Genomic DNA, 23,673 nt, shown 5'->3' with positions numbered 1-23,673 from the left:
GTCTTCCTTCATCACTTTAATGAATCTAATAGATACTGTGCAATTATGTTCTGAATGATTCTACTCTTTCGATGAAGATACAGAATCTATAGCATAAATTCTTCATTTTTGAATAATATATTTCAATACGATGAATTTTGATATATAGTTAGTATATTTGAAATATATTTCAAAAACAGAGTTTCTTTAAGCTACTTCTTCTAATTGTGGCTGCTAAAAATTTAACCAAAGTTAAAGTTAAATTATGGTATTTAAATTGTTTAATGATATGGGGCTAGTGACTAAATTATTTCCCTCAAAGTGGAAATTGTGACGAACCTGGTTAAATATGAGTGGCCAAACAGCATCCTTGGCAGAAATGGTGAGAAATTTGTCTGGAGGATCCATGGGGTCAATCTTTCCAACTTGGACTCTCAGAAAGGACTTGTTTGGGAATGTGACCCAATTTAGAATATCAAATCCAGTTACTAATTCCCCATTGGGACCAAAAGAAATCTCTTCCCCAGCACTGTTGTTAAAGGAGACTTTCTGCAAAAAACGATGGACCTAAAAGAAGAAGATCAACAAGAAAAAAAGAAGAAACCAGAAAGTTAACAAGATTCCATAAAGGGTATAAGTAACTCTGTTTCTTCATTTCAATTTGGCCTATGCCCAGTAAAAAGTAAGCTGTTAAATTTTGCATCAGTCTTATACTATTTAGAATGGGAATAAAATTATGTTCTCTGTCATATGTATCAGTGGTGGGTTGCTACCGGTTCACCCTGGTTTGGGCAAACTGGTAGCAGCAGTGGCAGGAGGCTCCATCTACCTGCCGAGATGTCATCAAAAATGAACCGGTAATGCCAGGATTTGAAACCCACTACTGATATGCATTATCTATCATATCTCAAACTAAGATATGATAATTGAACTTTTTTTTTTTAAATGAGAATTCCAACAAATAATTGAGAAAGTTAGAAACCCAAAAGATAAATTTGCTCTGATCAAATGAACAATTCAGTACAGTTTACATGCCCTGATGACATTCCTGAATTTTGTATTAGCTAACATTACCTGCCATGGTGATTGGAAGAAGAGATTCCATCTGTTCTCATCAATTATTCTACCATTTTTGGAGGCGCACATGGCTGTCAAAGCATGTGCCACAGCATAGACTGCATTATAGATGCTGTAGCTGTGGCCAGTCATACTCATTTCAAACACAGATTGAGAAAGAGCCTCCAGCTTCTCTTCTCCAGTGCAGATCCTGTTAGCATTCCCATCTTTAATATCACTGGAGAATGAGCATTCAAATGCATCTTTCCAGAAATCCCTAATAAAGCCATCTTCATTTTCTATGATTGGATTTCTCTTCTGCATAAACTGTCGGAACCCTGTCAGTTCCTTTGAGTGAATTGCAAAGGAAAGTGCACCATGGAGAAAACCAAGAGGCAACTTTCTTTGTATAAGAATGGATGTGAAGTCCACCTGGGCAGTCATAATCCAAACTTTGGCTTTCCTCTCTTTTGGAATATCATCAGAATCTAAACCATAGACAATAACTCTCAAAGTCACCACACCTGTAATTTCAGCATTTACAATCACTGCAATGGCTGCACTCCTCATGATGACTTTGTATAATTTATCTGCCTCCTCCACCATCTCAGCAGCTTCATTAGCGTACATTACTTGGGGGATATTTTCTATAAAGTCAAAGCAGATTCCTCTTTCTGAAAACATAGAAAGCCTCTTTTGAATGAACCTCTCTTTATCCTCCTCGTACAGAGAAATCAACCCAACCCAGGTCCATCCAAAATGCAACAGTAAAAATAGTATTCCTTTAAACTGGTGCATCTCATCTGGGAACATCCATTTGACAAAATGTCCTTCTGCTTCCTTGTTCATCAGTGGAGCAGATCCATATGTGATCTAAATAGAAGAAAACAATACAGGCAAAAATGCATTTTTGCAAGATAAACTATGCAATATGTTTGTTTGTTCATTGGCATCCTCACTTAATTTTTTTAGGCAGTACCCAAGGAATAGAATAGAATAGAATAGAATAGAATAGAATAGAATAGAATAGAATAGAATAGAATAGAATAGAATAGAATAGAATAGAATAGAATAGAATAGAATAGAATAGAATTCTTTATTGGCCAAGTGTGATTGAACACACAAGTAATTTGTCTTCGGTGCATAGGCTCTCAGTGTACATAAAAAGACAAGATACATTCATCAAGAATCATAAGGTACAACACTTAATGATAGTCATAGTCATAGAGTACAAATGAGCAATCTGTGTAAACTAATCTTCTGGTTTCAGTAGAAACAGCATAAGACCCTTACTTAACTACTTACTTTAACAAGTCTGATTTTCATTATAGATCATGAACCAGTTTATTCTTGTCTGATGCTTTGGTATATTTCTGGGAAAAAACTACCATGAGGACTCAATATCTGAAAATGATAAATAGCTACTGGATCTTTCAATCTTACTCCATTTCTGTTCTCACCTGAGGAAACTTGTAGTTGCACAGAGGGATTGCCATATTGAGACAGGTTTTAGTACGGGGTCCTCCAATGACAGCTACCGTATTGGTCTGGTCATTATATTTGTAGTTGGGGGTAAATTTATCTTTTGTAGATAGAAATTCCATTGCTAAATGATAAGTTGTAATTTCCTCAAGATAGTCAGTACCAATGTGGAAACCAAGGGTAACATTGGGTAAGATTGAGGAATGTTCATTGATCTCCTTTACAGCAAATGCCAGAGCCAAAGCGTGTTGGTAATTATGAGTGAGGAACCTTCAGTGAGAGTTATAAACTATATCAGCTCAGAATCAGACAGTTGCAATGTTTTAATTATTATGCATTTTCTTATTCACACAATATGTAATGCTCTTGACACTTGAAATGTTTATGGAGATTCTCAGTCATCTAGGTCATGGTTGTCCCAAAAGTGATTTTTCAAGAGGCAACTGGACTTTCTGTGATTTTTTTTGAAGATGTTTCGCTTCTCATCCAAGAAGCTTCTTCAGCTCTGAATTGAGTTGAAGAAGCTTCTTGGAAGAGAAGCAAAATGCCTTCAAAGAAAAACCAGAAAGTCCAGTTGCCTCTTGAAAAGGCATCTTTGGGAGACTTGGAATGTGGTCTTTAACAAACAACAGCTCTAGATTTTATGGTTGAGAAAGAACTGATATGGGGGAAGAGTAAACCAATATTCAGCTTTGACTACATTTGTGGTCTGATTTATTGTCTCTTTAAGATATGTCTTCTAGAAAACTCTCAAAATAATGGTGAGATGTCTCTTCCAGGATTAATTTGGCTGCTTGCAATAACATTCCAATTCAGAGTGAATGGTGAGGGAGAGGATTCATATCTTTTCATTCTTATGGACATAACATTCTAGAATTAACTTTTCCTTTGGGTTTTGTATTCTGTAAAAATGGCCATCCATTTCCATTGTCCCACCATGTTTCATTCTTTTGTTAGATGCACGGAAAATCTTTAGGGAATACTAGTACACATGTACTTTATTTTCCATGGCATCCCCATAGCTTAAACTAGTCATGTTTCTCCCTCAAAAAGCAGAAGAATGTGAAAGGTTCCTGAGGAAAAATGACCCATGTCATGTTGTGATTAAAAGCGATAACACTTGTTTCATTTGAGACAGCAGTATCAGGAGAGACTAAGTTTCTCTGAAGTGGAGAATTTCAGCATGGCTAAGGGCAAATGGAATTAGCAATATAGTAACCATTTTATATTTGAGGAAAGATTGAGAAAGAGAGAGGGAGAAAGAGGGAGAAAGAGGGAGAAAGAAAGAAAGAAAGAAAGGAAGGAAGGAAGGAAGGAAGGAAGGAAGGAAGGAAGGAAGGAAGGAAGAAGGAGGGAGGGAGGGAGGGAGGGAGGGAGGAAGGAAAGAAGGAAGGAAGGAAGGAAGGAAGGAAGGAAGGAAGGAAGGAAGGAAGGAAGGAAGGAAGGAAGGAGCATTTAAGTGGAACTGGGATGAGTCTGAGAATGTGGATGAGGATACTCACATGTACTGATCAAGTACTTCACGAGAAGGAAAGCTTTGAAAAGTGATCTCATTTGAAAGAAAGAACACTTGATAAATAATTGCAGCAATGATTATGTCCCCAGACTGATAATACTTGTGAACAATTGGAAGTGGACTTCCGAGGTTGCAGACTGGAGAAATGCATATTGTCTCAGAAAAAAGGAATAAAACCAGTGTTCTGAATAGAAGCAATTCAGTGTATAATATAGTCATTGTACAAATCAAAGTATAACTCCAATGTTACCATTTCACTGATGTGCTGAAGCATAATCAATCAGCCTCTCATGAATAGTATCTAAACTAAAATATCAGATAAAATGTGCATCTTTCTTATTCTCTCTACTTTTAATTCTGTACTTCTAAGCTGATATTAATGTAATGTGATTTTTTTAACCTGGGTTATTGGTTGTCTCTTGTTTGTTAGGATTCCCTTGATACATGGAGAAAAGAACCATAATTCTTAATTTGGTAATTACCTGGGAGATAATAGCTTACTTATAGTTCTCCCTTTCTTGCATCTTGTAAACTGTCAAAGAGAAACATGTTGATTTTATGTTATACTATACTACTTCCATTGCTGTAAACTTTTAAAATTTAGACAAGAAGCAAAAAATGGAGGGAGAAAATTTGGGGACATTTTGTTCGAAAGATGCTATCATGTTGGGCAGATACAGATGTATAATCAGAGCCCAAATTTTCATGATTTAAAACATAGTTTAAAAAAAACATAAATTCATGTATAGCAGTCATTTTGTCAATCTTCTGCTCAATGCAGAAGCTGCTATGAAGAGTGGGGATGAAACATGATTATTGAGGTTAAGGATGGTTTGAAAGAAGGAAATAATGCTGAACTCGTGGTATGAGTCAATGAAATAAGATGTATTTTTTATTTATCCAATTTAGATTGCTGCCAATCTCACAATAACTCTGGGTGGAGTAACATTAAAAAAAAATGTAAAAGCAATAAACAGAACAGACAACAGAACAGAGATAACAGAATACCAGAGTTGGAAGGGACTTGGGGGCCTTCTAGTCTAACCCCCTTATCAGGCAATAAACCTATACCATTTCAGACAAACGGTTGTTCAATCTCTTCTTAAAAAATTCAATTGTTGGAGCACCACAACCTCTGGATGAAATCATTCCACTGATTAATTGTTCTCACTGTCAGGAAATTTCTCCTTAGTTCTAGGTTGGTTTTATCTTTGATTAGTTTCCATCCATTGCTTCTTCTCAGGTGCTTTGGAGGTTAGGTTGTCCTTGTTTTCATTAAACTAGACATACATAATTCCACCAACTGTAAAAAAAAAATCAATTATAGTAGATTTGATCAGCAATGGAGCCACCTCAAGATATCACAGGTTCCTGAGATCTGCAGGCCCGATGACAAAGCCAAGTCTTGTGGGATTTTGAAAAAAATCATGTTATGTGTTTATGGCTACATTTTGCTTATTTATGTCTTTATTAGTTGTCCCTTCTTATTTAGGTCAGGTCTCAGAATAATGATATAGCATTTAGGGAAAAAGATGCAACCCAGTAATCCAGCTGCTGAAGCCAAGATGGAAAAGATCTCTACAGCCACCATGTATTTTCCTTTGGTGCTCAGATAGGTAGGAACAAATGATACCCAAACACTGCAAAAGACCAACATGCTGAAGGTGATAAATTTAGCTTCATTAAAGCTGTCAGGTAAATTCCTAGCTAGGAAGGCCACCATGAAGCTGACAGCAGTCAAGAACCCCATAAAGCCAAGAACAGTATAAAACATGGTGGTTGAACCTTCATTACATTGCAGGACAATTTCTTCAGTCATGGAGTGCATGTCAGAATCTGGGAAAGGGGGGAAATTTGCTAACCACACTATACAAATAGTAAATTGTACCAGGGAGCAAGGTAGGACAATAGAAAGAGCCATCCTTTTCCCCACCCATTTCCTCATTTTGGAACCAGGCTTGGTGGCCATGAAAGCAAGAACAACAATGGCTGTTTTTCCCAATATACAAGAAAGAGCTACAGAGAAGATAATGCCAAAGGCAGTTTGTTGCATGAGGCATTTGACTTTGTCGGGTTGTCCAATGAAGAGCAGAGTGCAAAGGAAGGAGAGCAGGAGAGCAATGAGAAGGGTATAAGTGAGGTTCCTGTTATTGGCTTTGACAATGGAAGTGTCCTGGTGTTTAATGAAGATCCCTAGTATTAAAGCTGAGATGAAAGATAAGGAGATAGCTATGGCTACCAAAGAAATCCCCAAAGGTTCTTGATAAGTCAAGTAAGTTATTGTTTTTTGAAGACAACTATCCTGATCTTTGTTTGGATAATGATCTTCTGGACATGGAAAACAATCATCTAAGTCTGTGGGAAAAAGAAACAAAAAAGAAAACCATTCATAAAAATACTATTTTTTTCAGTGCCAATAATCCACTAATGGGTTCTGACTGCTTTTCTTAAAATCATTTTCTTGATTTTTTTTTTTAATTTGATTTATATGCCGCCCTTCTCCGGAGACTCAGGGCAGCTTACAATGTGTTAAGCAATAGCCTTCATACTTTTGTATATTTTATACAAAGTCAGCTTATTGCCCCCACAAACTGGGTCCTCAATTTACCTACCTTAGAAAGGATGGAAGGCTGAGTTAACCTTGAGCCTGGCAAGATTCGAACTTACTTTAATTGCAGACAGCTGGTGTTAAATTGCAGTGCCTTGTCTGCAGAGCTATCCAGGCTCTATGATGAAGGTAATGAATGATTTTCTTAAAATCATTCATTACACAATTTACAGTATTGCAGTAAAAGTAATCACCATTACCTTTACTTCCAAAAATGAAGGTATAATGGAAGCATTTCAGATACTCTAATGACAAACATTGGTTTCCTGAAAAATATTTAGAATATATTCAAGGAAACCTAAAAAGCGACTATTCAAATCTGGAAATTTGAACCTGCTACTTAGAGTGAACTGATTAGTGTTATCATCAAATATCTTGCTGAGTTATGCCAATTCAGTTCAAATAGTTCATTTCTGAATAGTACAATGTGATGTGAAGCTCAAGATTTTGAGTCACGATATTTGTTAATAAATGAGCCCACAATTATATTTATTAATATAATAAATATATCCAATATACTCCTTTGCTTATATTTATTAATACAATAAATATATTCAACATATTCCTTTGCTTACCCATTTGGTCTGCTATCTTCCCTTCTGGACAGCATCTACAGTCATAGCAGCAAGATAATTTCCCTTCCACTTTTATCTTGCTATGGCCAAGAGGACATTTCTTGTTACAGATGGAAAGAGGCAATGTCTGTTCATAAATAAAATCAGAATTCTTTCACATGAAAGAATTTATGCTTTGGGGTTGTTCTTTTCATGAGTTAAACATATTGAAACTCTTCATATTTAATCCAAACCTTGCTATTCCATTCTCCAAATTTGTTTCTGGTATAAATTCCCCACTCCCTCAGCTGCACCTTATTTCATATCTATCATAGTAAAAGTAAAGGTTCCCCTCGCACATATGTGCTAGTTATTCTCAACTCTAGGGTTAGTGCTCATCTCCATTTCAAAGCCAAAGAACCAGCGCTGTCCAAAGACGTCTCCATGGTCATATGGCCGGCATGACTAAATGACAAAGGCACATGGAACACTATTACCTTTCCACCAAAGGTGCTCCCTTTTTATTCTACTTGCATTTTTTACATGCTTTTGAACTGCTAGGTTGGCAGAAGCTGGGACTCATTCCCTTACATGGCACTAGGGATTCAAACCACTGAACTGCTGACCTTTCGATTGACAAGCTCAGCTTCTTAGCCACTGGGCCACCACATCTCATATCTATCATAGTAATCCCAAGTGATCTGAGGAAAGAACTAGAATCTGGTATGGGAGAACTTTTAAATTCAGAGCCCTTCAAATAGGCTTTTCTTGAAGATTTTCTTGAAATTTTGGGCTGGTGACCTATCTTTACCATAGCTCTTTCAAAACTTGGTTCACTTTTCCATTGATTTTTCCATCTTTTAATGACACTTTTGTGATCTTTAAATAGTAAAAATCTGATTCAATATTCAGCTATTTTCCGTTTGCCTGCTTATAGTAGAATGATGTCATTTTGGGAAGCTTTCTTTATTTGTTTGAAATCTGGAGCAGATTGAAAACAAATGGAATTTGATCCTCTATTTAAGGAATTACAGATAGTACTGGTCATTTATTTACACACCCTTCCAAAAATCTTTATTTCGAGGCACATACGTTACAGTTCATTAATTTTTTTGTCCACAGATTTAAGAATTTAGTGGGTGGGTATGATTGTCTGAAATTATTAAACTGAAGAGGGATATAATGTAAATTGAAATCAGGTATAGAACTCTGTTTTATAAATATAGATAGATGGAAATTTTTGTATCACATGATTAATTTTATTTTTAGAAAATAAATTTTAGATAGCAATCATATTTCCAACAATACTACAATTTGAAGAAATAGATTGAATTTCCAGCTGAAGTTCTTTATTTTTGAATAATATAGTCCAATATTTTAATTTTTGCTATAAATTGAATATATTTGAAATATATTTAAAAAACAGCGTTTCTTTAGGCTATTTCATCTATTTGAGGTTGCTAAAAAAAATTATCCAAGTGTTATTGTTGTATTTAAATCATTTATTGGTATGGGCAGTGACTAAATGATTTTCTAAAAAGTGAAAAATAAGACATACCTGGTTAAATATGGGGGGCCAAACAGCATCCTGGACAGAAATGGTGAGGAGCTTGTCTAGTGGAGCCATGGGGTCGATCTTTCCTACTTGAACTCTTAGAAAAGACTCGTTTGGGAATGTGACCCAACTGAAAATATCAAATCCAGTTTCCAATTCCCCATTGGGGCCAAAAGAAATCTGTTCTCCAACACTGTTGTTAAAGGAGACTTTCTGCAAAAAATGGTGGAGCTAAATAAAGAAGAAGAAAAGAAACAAAAAAGTTAACAGGATTCATTAAAGGGTATGAGGAAAACCCAGGTTTTTTCATTTCAATTTGGTCTATGCTTAATGAAAAGTAAGCTATTAAATTTTGCCTTAGTCTACATTACTTCAAACTAGAAGGGAAATTATATTTCTATGACATGCATTCTTCTATTTTATTGCCTAACATTTTTTTAAAAAAAATTGAAAGGTTTTCAAATGAGAATGCCATCACAAAGTCTAGTAAGGGATAAATTCATCAGTTGCTCTGATCAAATGTGTGAGCCAAGTATTTTGACTTAATTTGCATAAAATGTAGAAAATTCTCCAATGTAGAAAATTGTAGGCCAAAGTGGCCTTTATGTCCAACCAGATATTTACCTTAAAAAAAAAATATTAAAAAGGATAGCTTAACGCATTGTAAGCCGCTCTGAGTCTCCAGAGAAGGGCGGCATATAAATCAAATTTAAAAAAAAAAGCTTCCAAAATTTCTTTTATACAGTTCAATGGCAAATTTGCTATCCACTTGAAATAAGTGGATTTACATTTTAACATGTTCAGGAATTATTAACAGTCTCATAGAGACCTAGAAAATATCTAAGAGATAATATTATCACTCAGGAAAGCCCTACATTGGATCCTGAGATTTAGCTTACATTTCTCTAGGAAATAACAGTGGATTGGCCCATCTAGGATTGTCTAGTTCTTCTCTGTTAGTCTTAGTCCTTCCAAAATTAAAATCCAATAATCTGGATTAGTGAACATTACCTGTCATGGTGCTTGAAACAATATCTTCCTTTTCTCTCAAGAAAAGGAAACCAGAAAATTAATGGAATTTCTTGACTCTGATTAATGATTTGGCTTTGATTAATGAAAAGTTACATTCTAAATTTCTCATCGGTCTATGCTATTTAAAACTGGAAAAGAATTACGTTTTCCATCATATGTATTATTATTATTTTTTACTTTACTGCCTAACTAGAATATTTCAACTGAAAATATTTCAGGTGAGGATTCCATGAAAACATTGACAAAAGGAGAAAGCCAACAGATAATTTTTTCTTAGTGCAATTGAACAATCCAATACTTTTTACATAACATGATGACTTCCTGAATTTTGTAGAAGCCAACATTACCTGCCATGGTGATTGAAGGAAGATCTTCCATCTCCTCTCATCAATTATTTGACCTTCTTTGAATTTGTAAGAGTGGGACCGTATGGCCCTCAGAGCATGTGCCACAGCATAGATTGCATTGTAGATGCTGTAACTATGTCCACTCACTATAGTCTCAAAGACAGAATTGGGAAGAGTCTCCAGCTTCTCTTCTCCTGTGCAGAACCTTTCAGCATTCCTATCTGTCATCTCACTGGGGAATGAACAATCAAATGCATCTTTCCAGAAATTCCTTATAAACCCATCTTCTTTTTCAAAGTTTGGGCTTCTCTTCCACATAAATTTTTGGAAACCTCTTAACTCTTCTGAATGAATTGCAAAGGACAGAGCACCATGGAGAAAATCTACGGGCAAGTGCCTTTGCATTAGAATGGAGGTAAAATCCATCTGGGCTGCCATGATCCAAACTTTGGCCTTTCTCTCCTTTGGAATATCATCAGTATCTAAAACATAGATCATTATTCTCAAAATCATAATGCTTGTAATTTCAGCATTCAAGATCACTGCAGTGACTGTACTTCTCATCATCACTTTATATATTTTATCTGCCTCCTCCTCATTTCAGCAGCTTCACTACCATACATCTTTTGGGGTAGACATTCTATAAAGTCAAAGCAGATGCCTCTCTCTGAAAACATGGAAATACTCTTTTGAATAAATCTCTCTCTATCTTCCTGATATAGAGAAATTAACCCAACCCAGGTCCATCCGAAATGCCACAATAAGTATAGTATTCCTTTAAGCTGGTGGATCTCATCTGGGAACATCCATTTGACAAAATATGCTGCTGTTTCCTTATTCATCAGTGGAGCTGATCCATATGTGATCTAAATGGGGAAGAAGAATAGAGGCAAAAAAGATATATTTTTTTCAAAGTGAAGTGTGTGATATATAAATTTGTTAATTGTCACCCTTGCTTAATCTTTGAACACAGTCCCCAAGTTTCACATAAACCAACCTTTTGCTTTTGATACCAATGGTGTAAAAGTATTTACTAGTTTAACAACTTGGCATCAGGAAGTTTCAGGGTGTTTAAGAAGAGCAGTGGTGGTGATTTTCATTGCAGATCATGAGTTGGTTTTATTGAGGTTTTAGAAAACCTACCGTGTTTCCCCAAAAATAAGTCCCTGTCTTATTTTTTTTGAACTGGCCTTATTTTGGGGGAGGTTTTATTATTTTAGGGCGTGTGGAGCAAGATGGGGATCCTCTTGCCGTCTTACCAGATTTCCAGCTCTGTCTCCCTAACCCTAACCAGAGGACATAGTGGGGACTGGCTGCACATTCATTTAAATATTTTCAGGGAGGGCTTATTTTCAGGGAGGGCTTACTTTCAGAGAGGGCTTATTTTAGCACATATACTCAAAAGCTTGATTGGGCTCATTATCAGGGGTTGTCTTATTTTCAGGGGAAAAGGGTATCACAAGTACTCAACATTGCAGGTTTGATCTCACCTGAGGAAACTTGTAGTTACACAGAGCAGTTGCCATGTTGACACAGGTCTTAGTACGGGGTCCTCCAATGACAGCTACTGTATTGGTCTGGTCATTGCATTTGTAGTTGGGGATAAATTTATCCTTTGTAGATAGAAATTCCATTGCTAAATGGTAAGTTGTAATGTCATCAAAATAGTCAGTAGCAATGTGGAAACCCAGTGTAACATTGGGTAAAATCCAAGAATGATCATTAATCTCCTTTACAGCAAATGAGAGAGCCAAAGTGTGTTGATAATTATGAGTGAGGAACCTTCAGTGAAAGTTATAAACAATGCCAATATGATTTTTCCTTCAGAATTATATAGTAAATATTTGTAACTTTTACATATATTTATAAATACAGAAAATGTTGTCCTTATTGTTTACTCTGGTCATCGGGCATATGATAGCCCTACAATAGCCCTTGATTGTATGGAGTGGTAAGTACTAATGTGGGGAATTATTCTGTAGCCCACTTTCTTCTCTATTTAAGTCTCTTTTTCTGGGAAACTGTCATATTCATGGTCAGATGTACAGTATATTCCAGGCTTAATTTGGTTGTTTGCAATATTCCTATCTAGAGTGAATCAGAAGAGATACAATTTCAATCTTATGCTTATAACATTCTTACAAGTAATTTGACCTTTGGGCATTTGTATTTTGTAAAAATAATAATCCAGTTCCATTGCCCACCACAGTCTTCTGCATTCCATGGTGACATGCAAGGGAAGAAAATTCAGAAAAATATCAGATTATATGTAGACTATTTTTAGAACAACCCTACAGTTTATATTGATCATGATTTATTTTCTTAATGAAACAAAGGACTGTGAATGTACTTTATGGGAAATATTTATTTATTATTTATTTATTAGTTTGATTTATATACCGCCCTTCTCCGGAGACTCAGGGCGGCTTACAATGCTTTTAAGCAATAGCCTTCATACTTTTGTATACACCTGCTTAGTAGGGCTTTTGCCCCCCCCCCCAAGCGGTGTTCTATTTTATACAAAGTCAGCTTATTGCGCCCACAAACCGGGTCCTCATTTTACCTACCTCGGAAGGATGGAAGGCTGAGTCAACCTTGAACCTGGTGAGATAACCCTTATTACAAAGATAACCTTTGTAATAAACAGTAAAATAAAAGCAGCAATACTTCCCTCATTGGAGACTTCAGAATTTTGGGAGCTTAAGACTCTCTTCACTTTAGAATTAAGACATGGCTAAGGTATGGTAACTATTGGTTAACTTATGGTAACTATTTTACGGAAGGAAGGAAGGAAGGAAGGAAGGAAGGAAGGAAGGAAGGAAGGAAGGAAGGAAGGAAGGAAGGAAGGAAGGAAGAAGCCTGGTGGCTCAGCAGACTGATAGCATTGTGATTAACACCAGCTGTCTGCAATTACTGTAAGTTCGAATCTCACCAGGCTCAAGGTTGACTCAGCCTTCCATCCTTTCTAAGGTAGGTAAATTGAGGACCCAGTTTGTGGGGGCAATAAGCTGACTTTGTATAAATATGCAAAAGTATGAAGGATATTGCTTAACGCATTGTAAGCCACCCTGAGTCTCCGGAGAAGGGCAGCATATAAATCAAATTTTAAAAAAAAGGAAGGAAGGAAGGAAGGAAGGAAAGAAGGAGGGAAGGAATGAGCATTTAGGTGGTGATGTGTATGAGTCTGAGAATGACAATGAGGATACTTACAGATACTGATCAAGGACATCATGTGAAGGAACACTTTGAAAAGTGATTTCATTTGAAACAAATAACATTTGATATATGATAGCAGCAATGATTAAATCTCCTGATTGATAATACTTATGAACAATTGGAAGAGGATCTCTGAGGTTGCAAGTGCAGTCTGAAGAAATGCACATTGTCTCAGAAAAAAGGAACAAAACCAGTGTTCTGAATAGAAGCAATTCAGTATATATTATAGCCATCGTACAAATCAAAGTGTAACTTCAATATTACCATTTCACTGATGAGCTGAATCATAATCAATCAACCTCTCATGAATGTTATATGAAATGAAGTATCACAGATTAAATGTGCATCTTTCTTATTCTCTCGACTTTTAATTCTGTGCGTCTGAGCTGACATTAATGGAATGCAATTTTCTTTAACCTGGGTTCATAGTTATCTCATGTTTATTAGGATTCCCTTGATACCTGAAGAAAAGAACAATAAATTTTAATCTGATAATTACCTGGGAGATAATAGCTTACTTGTGGAACTACCTTCCTTGCATTTTTGTAAAATGTCAAAAGGAAACATATTAATTTTATCTTAGCTCTACTACTGTGAACTTTTGAAACTTAGATGTAGAGCAGAAAATGAGGAAGAAACTTGGGAACATTTTGTTCTAAATGTGTTTTCATGTTGGGCAGATACATATCTCAGGTGCTCTCTGAACTTGATTGGTTCCTTGCAGATATTTCATTACCCAAACTAGGTAGTATCAGCAGTGCAGCATGGTTGATGTTACCTAATTTGGGTAATGAAACATCTGCAAAAAAAAGACAAGCTCAGAAAGCACCATGAAACCCCCCCCCCCATTTCAACCCTGAGCTACAAATATTCTCATTTATAGATCCCCATGTATAACCAAGTCCCAGATTTTATTCCTTTAAACATAGTTTAAAAAGAAGATAAATTCATTTACTGCAGCCATTTTCTCAATTTCTGTTCAATGCTGTATCTATTATGAAAAGTGATATACCAACACCAGATAAAGTAATCAATAAAATTATGGAATGTGCGGAATTAGATAGACTCACAAAGGAATTACAAAATAGGGAAGAACATGACTTTTACTTAGTATGGGAAAAGTGGTATAGTTGGTTGAAAGATAGGAAAGAGATGAAGCAATAGGAAGTAAATAAAATGACCAGATATAATATGATGGAAACAAAGAACAGACATAGGTTAACAAAGATCAATATTAGATAGATAAAAGGGAGTGACCAAATAAGGAAGAGTCAAAATACAAAGAGAAATGTATATTATAGTTGCGACAAACTGGACATGTATTGAAATGGATGTTTATATGTTTTTATGTTTTATACGTTTCATTGTTCTGCTTAGTTTATACTTATATATATATATATATATAAGTATAAACTTATATATATATATATATATATATGTTTTTCTTCTAGCCAGATTTTCCCTACGTAGCCAAGGTTTTTTTGTAGCTCCAGCTCAGTAGAATCACATCTACTCGGTTCTGGGCTTTTTTCCTTTCTAACACCTAGCAAGCTCTAACTGCTAGGTGGGAGACCTAAATAGATCCATTTCTAGCTCGTTAGCTGTCATCAGTAGGCCACACCCATATCTTATGTATCCTCCCTGTAAAGGTACAGTATCAATTTTCTTACTTCTTCATAGGGTTTATGTGTGTTTTTCTTCTAGCCAGGTTTTCCCTACATAGCCAAGGTTTTTTTGTAGCTCCAGCTCAGTAGAATCACACCTACTCGGTTCTGGGCTTTTTTCTAACACCTAGCAAGCTCTAACTGCTAGGTGGGAGACCTAAATAGATCCATTTCTAGCTCGTTAGCTGTCATCAGTAGGCCACACCCATATCTTATGTATCCTCCCTGTAAAGGTACAGTATCAATTTTCTTACTTCTTCGTAGGGTTTATGTGTGTTTTTCTTCTAGCCAGGTTTTCCCTACGTAGCCAAGGTTTTTTTGTAGCTCCAGCTCAGTAGAATCACATCTACTCGGTTCTGGGCTTTTTTCCTTTCTAACACCTAGCAAGCTCTAACTGCTAGGTGGGAGACCTAAATAGATCCATTTCTAGCTCGTTAGCTGTCATCAGTAGGCCACACCCATATCTTATGTATCCTCCCTGTAAAGGTACAGTATCAATTTTCTTACTTCTTCGTAGGGTTTATGTGTGTTTTTATGTGTGCCATTGGATTTTCTGTAGACTAAGACATCCAGGAAGGGAAGTTGGTTGTTTGCTTCTGTTTCCATGGTGAACTGTATTTTGGGGTGTAGGCTGTTGAGGCAGTTCACCATGGAAACAGAAGCGAACAACCAACTTCCCTTCCTGGATGTCTTAGTCTACAGAAAATCCAATGGCTCCCTAGGACACACTATCTACCAGAAGAAAACACACACAAACCGCTATCTGCACGCACTCTCACACCACCACCCTGCCCAGATCAACTCTGTAGCCAAGACACTCATTTCCAGAACAAAACGCTTAGCTGACGAACAACACCTAAAAACCGAACTACACACTCTCACTAACGTACTAACATCCAATGGATTCCAAAGAAATAAGATCACCAACCTAATCCAAAAAGAAACCCCCACTAAAATCCAAGACAGAGAACAAGAAAATGGCAAAGCCCTCCTCCCATACATAAAAGGCACCACAGACAGAATAAGCAAAATCCTCCACAAACATAACATCAAGACAGCATTCTGCACAAACCGAAAAATATCCACCATCCTAAGGAACCCCAAAGACAAAATTGAGTTAGAAAATCAAGGAGTATATGAAATCCCATGCACCGCCTGCCCCACCACATACATCGGACAAACCAACAGACGAATAAGTGCACGCATAGAAGAACATAAGAACTCAGTCAGAAAAGAGGAACCAACTTCTTCCCTGGTCCAACACCTTAAAGCCACAGGACATGATATTGACTTTAAAAAGACCAGAACTATCGCCAAAACTGAACACTTTAACAACAGAATAATCAGAGAAGCCATCGAGATAGAAAAACGCCCACAAGCATGAACAAACGAGATGATACCTCCCACCTACCAGCCATTTGGAAACCCGCCCTTATTGAAAAACGAGTCCCTAACATGACGAATGACACCAGACCCACACTCACGAGAGCCACACAGGATGTCACCACCACACATCCATGCAGAAAGCAGACTCAAACCCACACTGATAATGAGTCACGACCAAGGACCAGAAGCCAGACTGCAGCTGCATCATTAGCCACTTTAAACCCCTCCAATCAATCCATGAAGCAGACTGACACCCACAATGAAGAGCTCGCACGGCCACAAACACGAAGCCAAACAACAACAACGCAGCTCACCAGCTCAAATCCCCCTGCAACTCAGACTAAGCTGAGCACAACCAAGCCCCCACCCAAACAGAACACACCCCCATCCAATCAGAGCACAACCAAGCCCCCATCCAATCAGAGCACAGCCAAGCCCCTAACCAATCAGAACACACCTCCACCCAATCAGAACACAGCCAAGTTCCCACCCAATCAGCTCACACCCCCACTAGCAGTTAAAAGGAAGAGACAGCTGCGATCTCACATTGCTCCTGGAAGCACGAAGTCAAGAACACCAGCCTGAAGATGCGGTCAAGGATGGTTTGAAAGAGGGAAATAATGCTGAACTCGTTGTATGAATCAATGAATTAAGATGTAGTTATTTATATTTGTTTATTTGTTTATTTGTCAAACATATATAAGATAACAGATATAAGTATAAACATGATTATGAATACAGGAAATGGATACAAATAAATGGGGACAGTAGGATAGGGATGTTGATGTGCTTATGCACACTCCTTACAGACCTCTTAGGAATGGGGTGAGGTCAGAGATGGGTTTCAGCAGGTTCTGACCAGTTCTGGAGAACTAGTACTGGAAATTTTGAGTAGTTCGGAGAACCGGTAGTAAAAATTCTGACAGGCCCCGCCCCCATCTATTTTCTGCCTCCCAAATCCCGTCTGATTGCGAGGAAATGGGGATTTTGCAATATCCTTCTCCCGGAGTGGGGTGGGAATGGGGATTTTACAGTATCCTTCCCCTGCCATGCCCACCAAGCCATGCCACACCCACCAAGCCACGCCCACAGAACCAGTAGTAAAAAAAATTGAAACCCACCACTGGGTGAGGTCAACAGTAGACAGTCTAAGGTTAAAATTTTGGGGGTTTGGGGATGAAACCACAGAGTCAGGTAGTGCATTCCAGGTATTGACCACTCTGTTGCTAAAGTCGTATTTTCTGCAATTGAGTTTGGAGTCTATTGGAGTCTTAAGTTTGTATCGATTGTGTGCTTGTGTATTGTGGTTGAAGCTGAAGTAGCCACTGACAGTTAGGACGTTGTAGCAGATAATTTTATGTACTATGCTTAGGTCAGACCAAAGGCGGCATCGTTTTAAGTTGTCTAAGCCCAAAATTTCAAGCCTGGTGGCATAAGATATTCTGTTGTGAGCAGAGGAGTGGAGTACTCTTCTCGCGAAATATCTCTGGAAATAAAAAAATATATACTTTTCTTATTTATCAAATTTAGACGACTGTCTTTCTCACAAGAAAAAACTCTGGGTGGTGTATCATTAAAAAAAAGTGTTAAATGCAATAAACATGTCAAACACAGTGAAATAAAAATCCAATTATAATAGATACCACTGGTACCTGAGATCTGCAGGCATTTTTTTTTTTTATTGAAAAAGTTTTTCAAATACAAGTTTTTCCCCCTTTTCCTCCCTTCTTCCCTAACCCCCCCTCACCACCCATCCCCCCCTGTGACTTCTTCTTCACAACAATAAGCTAATTCATAATTAATTACATAATATTTTACCATGCCCTTACTCACTCCTCAAAGTACTGACCCTTAGCAAAGTATTCTTATAACTCCGCTTTTCTCCGCTTTTCACAATCTACCCTTTTTCTCCTCCCCCAAACTTGTAAAATATTATTATTATTACAACAACATAACCTTTACTTTTATATATATTATATATATTAATTTAACATTTCAAAGCAGCCTTCTCCAAATTTAACATTTGTTCAGTTCTATCCGATTCTTCCACTCCCCAAAATATATGTCTTAAAAATCCTTTTTCTTAAACTAATCAATCACTAAACTAGCCTATTTCAACCCAGTTTCCTGCAAGATTACCATACACTACAATTCTAAATATAATCCACTGCCCACTCTACTAAAATATACATATGTCTATATATACATTCCATTTTATAAAAAAAGACAATAACTTTAAATTTATAATTCATTTAGTATCTTCTTTGATGTCTTTCCACTAGATTGTTAAATCCATCATCCATAATAGGGTAACATAGCATCCTGGTGCAACAGTTTATTCAAAATCTTCAGTCATCTTCTGCCCCCATCAATAATAAATATCCTCATGTATATATAAAAATAAAAACAACCACCCGAGTGACATTATAATTATATTCCATATAGTTGTAATTGTGGTTTTCATCAGGATTATAAATCCCCATCATCTTTGTGGGTAACAGCCAGATCTTCTGCATGCCCCAGCATGACTCTCTTGCCTTGTAACTCAAAATAGATATAATATATTTATCGGTAAAAGAAATCCAAAATAGATAGTTCAAATCCAACAATGTAAGGCTCTTTCCACATCCCAAAATCACGGCATTGCAGAGATCTGCCACTTTCCTCAAGATAGTATTAAACGATAATTCGCCTCCAATATCTTTTCACATGTTCATTTATTTTTTTAAAATCCCTGGCTTCACTGTTGCTTGATTTAGAAACTACTATTTCTACGAAATCTGTTTCTTTTCTTTTTCTTTTGCGGGTTGCATTTCCATCCAGATTTCCTTCCTACAAGTTGTGTATCAGCTGATCGGTTGTCATTCTGCTTTGTAAATTGATCTTGTTGGTTTTGTTTTATTATCCCATATGTCTTTTCCTTCACTTGTATATCAACTGGTTGATTTACGCACTTGTTTGTAAGTTGATAGTTAATCACATTAGAATCAGATGACACTGCTCTCAAATTTATAGACAGTCCAGCTGGGATATCCAAGGAGTCCAAAGACAGTTTATCTACCACAGCCTCTGTAATTTGATGTTTTCCCTTTATTTCCAACTCCTTTTGCTTGTCCTGTGTTATGCCTAAAGATGTTAAATTTATTTTTAAAATTTTTTGATAAAATTCTTCCGCTTTTTCGACAGTATCCAGTTGGTATCTTACTCCTTGGTGTCTCAATATTAAACCAACTGGGACGTCCCACCTAAATAGAATATTCCTTTTTTTTAACTCATTCACTAGAAAACCAAATTTCTTCCTCTCCATTAACATCTTGGGCGGGAGTTCCTTAAAAATCCAAATCTTTCTTCCACGAAATTGCAAAGCAGAATCATAAGAATTCTGGACAATATTATTTCTAATTTCTTTGTCTGTAAAATAAATCACCACATCTCTAGGCAATTGCCTTTGTTTTGCCAACCAGGAGTTTATTCTATAAATTCTGTCAATCCTGCAAAACACTTCATCAGGTTGAACCTTTAAAATCCCAGCCAGAATTTCAGAAGATATCTTCCTTAAATCATCTCTGTCATCTTCCTGCAAACCTCTCAGTCTAATTGCATATTCTGTAAAATTGTATTGGATCATTAAAACTTCTCTTTCAATCCTCTGTTGTACATTTTCTTCAATAACAGTCTTTTGATCAGCCTCCATTTTAAGTTTGTCTTCTGAACTATTATCCTGAATGTTTGCCAAATCCTTTTTAATTTTTTGGATCTTGTCATCCAAATTCTCCTCAGTTTCTTTCATTTTAGAGTTAGTATTTGCTTCCAACTGAGTCATAAAGTCTGCTAAGCCATTAGCTACTTTTAAAATCTTTCGATCCAGAAAGCCAAACTTAGATTTCACCAATTCACCAATTTCTTTGATTTCCAACTTAAATTTTTCAAGTTGCTGATTCACAATCTCATCCCTTCTTACAATCTCCTCAAGAAGAAATTCTATTATATTAAAGTCAGGTTTCTGTGACTGGAGAGTTAAAACTTGTTGATGTAATTTATTAATGGGGGAATCCCCCCCCACTGCCTGTTTGTCTAGTTTTATAAGTCTCAGTGCCATTTTTCCACGCAGACAAAATTTACTGGAAAAGAGAGGAAAAAAAACTTTTTTCCAACCAAGATCAATATCAGATCCTCAAAGAGAAAGAAAAAAGAAAAAAAAAACGAAATGAGAGTGAGATTTTGCCTTCAGTTACAGCCAAAAGTATTCATTCCGCTACTTTGTAATTAAAAACGGAAGGAGTTTCCCTTTCAGCCTCTCTTCAAGCCGCAGCAGCAATCGCCATTTTAAAAAAAACTTTTTTCCCTTCACTTCACTTCTTAGGCAAAATAGAATAAAAAGAATACTTGCGCTTCAGAATCAAAGGTCCAGCTCATATCTTCTTTAATTAATTTATTTGACAGATTTACAGGCTTGCTTTTGCCCCCTAGCTCTGCGTGTAGCAGAGATTTCCCAGAGCCCGGAGCATCGGCTGGGGATACGGGGAGTCTCTTCCGCTCCCTCCCAAAAGTAAATAAAAAACTTTTGGGATTAGGCAGAGGACTCTACCCACCCCAGCCGGCTCTATCTCCGTTTCCTAATGGAAACGGAGTTTTTTCGAGCCGCCATTCCGCTGAAAAAGGCGGCTCTTACAGGCAGTGGGTTCGACGATCCCGAAGGAGTGTCCAGCGGGGACAAGCAGCAAACCGGAAGTGCAGGCATTTTGACAAAGCCAAGTCTTGAGCGATTTTGAAAGAAATAAAGAGGGCTGGGGATAATTTCATTTCAGGAAAGTTTTTTTTTTCTGCCTATGAAAAAATGCTTTGCAAGGTTCATTTTGTTGGCTTCTACAAGGCCTTTAAAATATGGTTTTGACAACTGGCTTAGAAATGACATGATGGGGTGCAGCCTATTAGATGTTTATATCATTACTCATTGGAATTCATTCTCTTGCATCTTTTTTACCATTTTGTTTCTACCAATTTAATTTAACTTGATTGTATTTTTTTCTTCTAAATCATTTTTTTTTATTTTAAAACAAAAATAAAACATAAAAACATCATCATTCCAAATAATTACAGACAGCGTATCGATTGGTTAACATCCTATTGTGCTCCCTCTTCTTTTCAAAATATCACTATACATCCAAAGCTTATTTTCATAAAAAAATATTCCACTTAATTTATCTCAATATCTACTTGTTATATATTTATCTCCATGTTTTATTGTCCATCCATTGATAAAATAAGTGCCAAATCAAGTAATATTGTTTATCTTCCTGTTCTCTTATTTCAAATGTCAGTTTACTCATTTCAGCACAATCCATCATTTTCTTAATGATTTCTTCATCAGTAAGTGTCTTTTCTCCTTTCCAATTTTTAGCAAATACAATTCTAGCCACTGTTAGGAGGCTTACAATTAAATATTACAATTCTTTATTATATGTCTCTGGTAAGATCCCTAATAAGAACAAAGCTGGTTTAAAGTCAATATGTCTCTTAGTCATTTTTTCCAACCACATGTGTATCTTAGTCCAATATATCTTTGCTTCTCCGCATGTCCACCACATATGGAATGATCCTGGAGTCTGATGGCACTTCCAACATTTCTCCGATTTATTCTGGAACATTTTGGCTATCTTCGTCGGGGGTAGATGCCACCTGTAAAACATCTTATACAAATTCTCCTTATATGCTGTTGACATTATTATTTTATAATTATGTGACCACAATTTTTGCCATTTCTCTAAATCAATACCAAAGCCAAAATTCCCCCCCATGCTATAATTGCTTCTTTAACTTGTTCTTCTTCCAGTTTTACTTCTAACAAATATCCATACAACTTTTTAATTATATGTTCATCAGAGCCCATTAAAATCTTATCCAAATTAGTCAAAACATTATAAATATCTTCTTATTTGAGATCCTCTCGATATCTAGAAAATATTTGCATGTATGAAAACCAATCCATCTTACATCCCTGATCTTCTAGAGCCTGCTTTAATTTAAGTTCACCCTTTTCATCCAATAGTTCACTATACCTAATAATTTGTTCCCTTTTAAATATTACTGGATATGAAAAAGCTTCAATTGTAGATACCCAGACTGGACTCTTCAAATAATGATATTTTTTGACCTTCTCCCACTTCAACATAAAGCTTCCCGTATCTGATGTCTTCTAAAATACCCTTGTATTTTTGTTCCTTTGTACCATAAAAAGGCATTCCACTCCATCAACAAACCATGTCCCTCCAAATTCAGTAATCTGGTATTTCTCAAAGTTATCCATTCTTTAATCCACATTAAACTTGCAGCTTGGCCAAATGAAAACCAAAGTGACTTCTACAGAGGACTCCATAACAAAATAATTGAAATGGAATATGATAATATATGTATAATGGAGGACTTTAATGGAATTGTGGACGAAAATTTGGATTATAAAATGAATAAAGAAATAAAACATGCTAGAAAGATATTGCCAAGATCTTTCTTCAAGATGATGGAGGAAATAAATATGAAAGATACACGGAGAGAAAGAAATAGAGAAAATAAACGATATACTTTTTATTCTGACAGACATTCATCTTGGTCCAGATTAGATATGATATGGACAACAATGGACTTGCTGCTGAATATACTGTAGAATATTTGGAGATAGAAACTAATTTATGGGCGGACTATAACCCTGTGATAATAACTTGGAAAGGACGAATAAGAAGATCAAGATGGACTTTAAATAATACAATATTAAAAGAGGAAGACTAAAATGGAAAGAGACTTGGCTTTTTTCTTCAAAGAAAATAAGAAAGAAGAGACATTGATACAAAATCGATGGGATACAATGAAGGCATATACTAGAGGACTAATTATAGATTAAACAAGGAAAAGGAATGCAAAAAAAAAAAGACAAACCTCAAAAATATTGATCGATGATTATAGAAAGCTTGAAAAGGAACTCCAGAAAGACCCACACAAGAAAGATGTCAAAATTAAAATGGATATAATAAAGCATAAAATGGACTTACTGGAGAAAGAAGAACTAGCTCAAAAAATAAGAAGTGCTAAACAAAACTACTTTGAAAATGCGAATAAACCAGGCAGATGGTGAGCATATAAATTGAAAAAGGAAAGAGAATTGAGGAAAATAACATATTTAGTTGATGAACAAGGACAAAGTAAATTTGGAAATAAAGAGATGGGGAAGATAATACAAGACTATTATAGACAACTTTACAAAAAAGAGACCATTGAGGAGGAGAA

The 23,673-nt window shown here is 36.3% G+C and overlaps 2 protein-coding genes across 2 annotated transcripts; both read right to left on the bottom strand.

Annotated features, from left to right (window-relative positions):
* Positions 1-186: 186 nt before the first annotated feature.
* On the bottom strand, positions 187-5,462 carry LOC148113846 (extracellular calcium-sensing receptor-like). The gene is made up of 5 exons (XM_087893456.1): positions 5,386-5,462; positions 2,496-2,787; positions 1,054-1,908; positions 319-546; positions 187-213 (listed from the first exon to the last, which is right to left on the bottom strand). The coding sequence occupies exons 1-5, from the start codon at positions 5,460-5,462 to the stop codon at positions 187-189; spliced, it is 1,479 nt and encodes a 492-aa protein (XP_087749582.1).
* Positions 5,428-22,702, bottom strand: LOC148113845 (vomeronasal type-2 receptor 26-like). The gene is made up of 6 exons (XM_087893453.1): positions 22,625-22,702; positions 11,620-11,859; positions 10,746-10,995; positions 10,130-10,698; positions 8,754-8,981; positions 5,428-6,431 (listed from the first exon to the last, which is right to left on the bottom strand). Exons 1-6 carry the CDS (start codon positions 22,700-22,702, stop codon positions 5,493-5,495), a joined length of 2,304 nt encoding a protein of 767 aa, XP_087749579.1. The 3' UTR covers positions 5,428-5,492.
* Positions 22,703-23,673: the final 971 nt, after the last annotated feature.

This window comes from Pantherophis guttatus, chromosome 4 (genome assembly GCF_059756535.1).
Source record: "Pantherophis guttatus breed Tessera chromosome 4, ASM5975653v1, whole genome shotgun sequence".
Classification (NCBI taxonomy): Eukaryota; Metazoa; Chordata; class Lepidosauria; order Squamata; family Colubridae; genus Pantherophis; species Pantherophis guttatus.
The sequence above is the reverse complement of the archived record's forward strand: the minus strand, read 5'-3'. Positions and strand labels throughout refer to the sequence as shown.

Coding starts and splice junctions, on each gene's coding strand:
- LOC148113846 (XM_087893456.1), bottom strand. CDS start 5,462: ATGATTTTTTTCAAAATCCCACAAGACTTGGCTTTGTCATCGGGCCTG. Junction 2,788..5,385: donor GGAACCTGTGATATCTTGAG/GTGGCTCCATTG, acceptor CTCTCACTGAAG/GTTCCTCACTCATAATTACC. Junction 1,909..2,495: donor GCAACTACAAGTTTCCTCAG/GTGAGAACAGAA, acceptor TCTTCTATTTAG/ATCACATATGGATCTGCTCC.
- LOC148113845 (XM_087893453.1), bottom strand. CDS start 22,702: ATGGATAACTTTGAGAAATACCAGATTACTGAATTTGGAGGGACATGG. Junction 11,860..22,624: donor GAGTGGAATGCCTTTTTATG/GTACAAAGGAAC, acceptor TTTGCTGTAAAG/GAGATTAATGATCATTCTTG. Junction 10,996..11,619: donor GTAACTACAAGTTTCCTCAG/GTGAGATCAAAC, acceptor TTCCCCATTTAG/ATCACATATGGATCAGCTCC.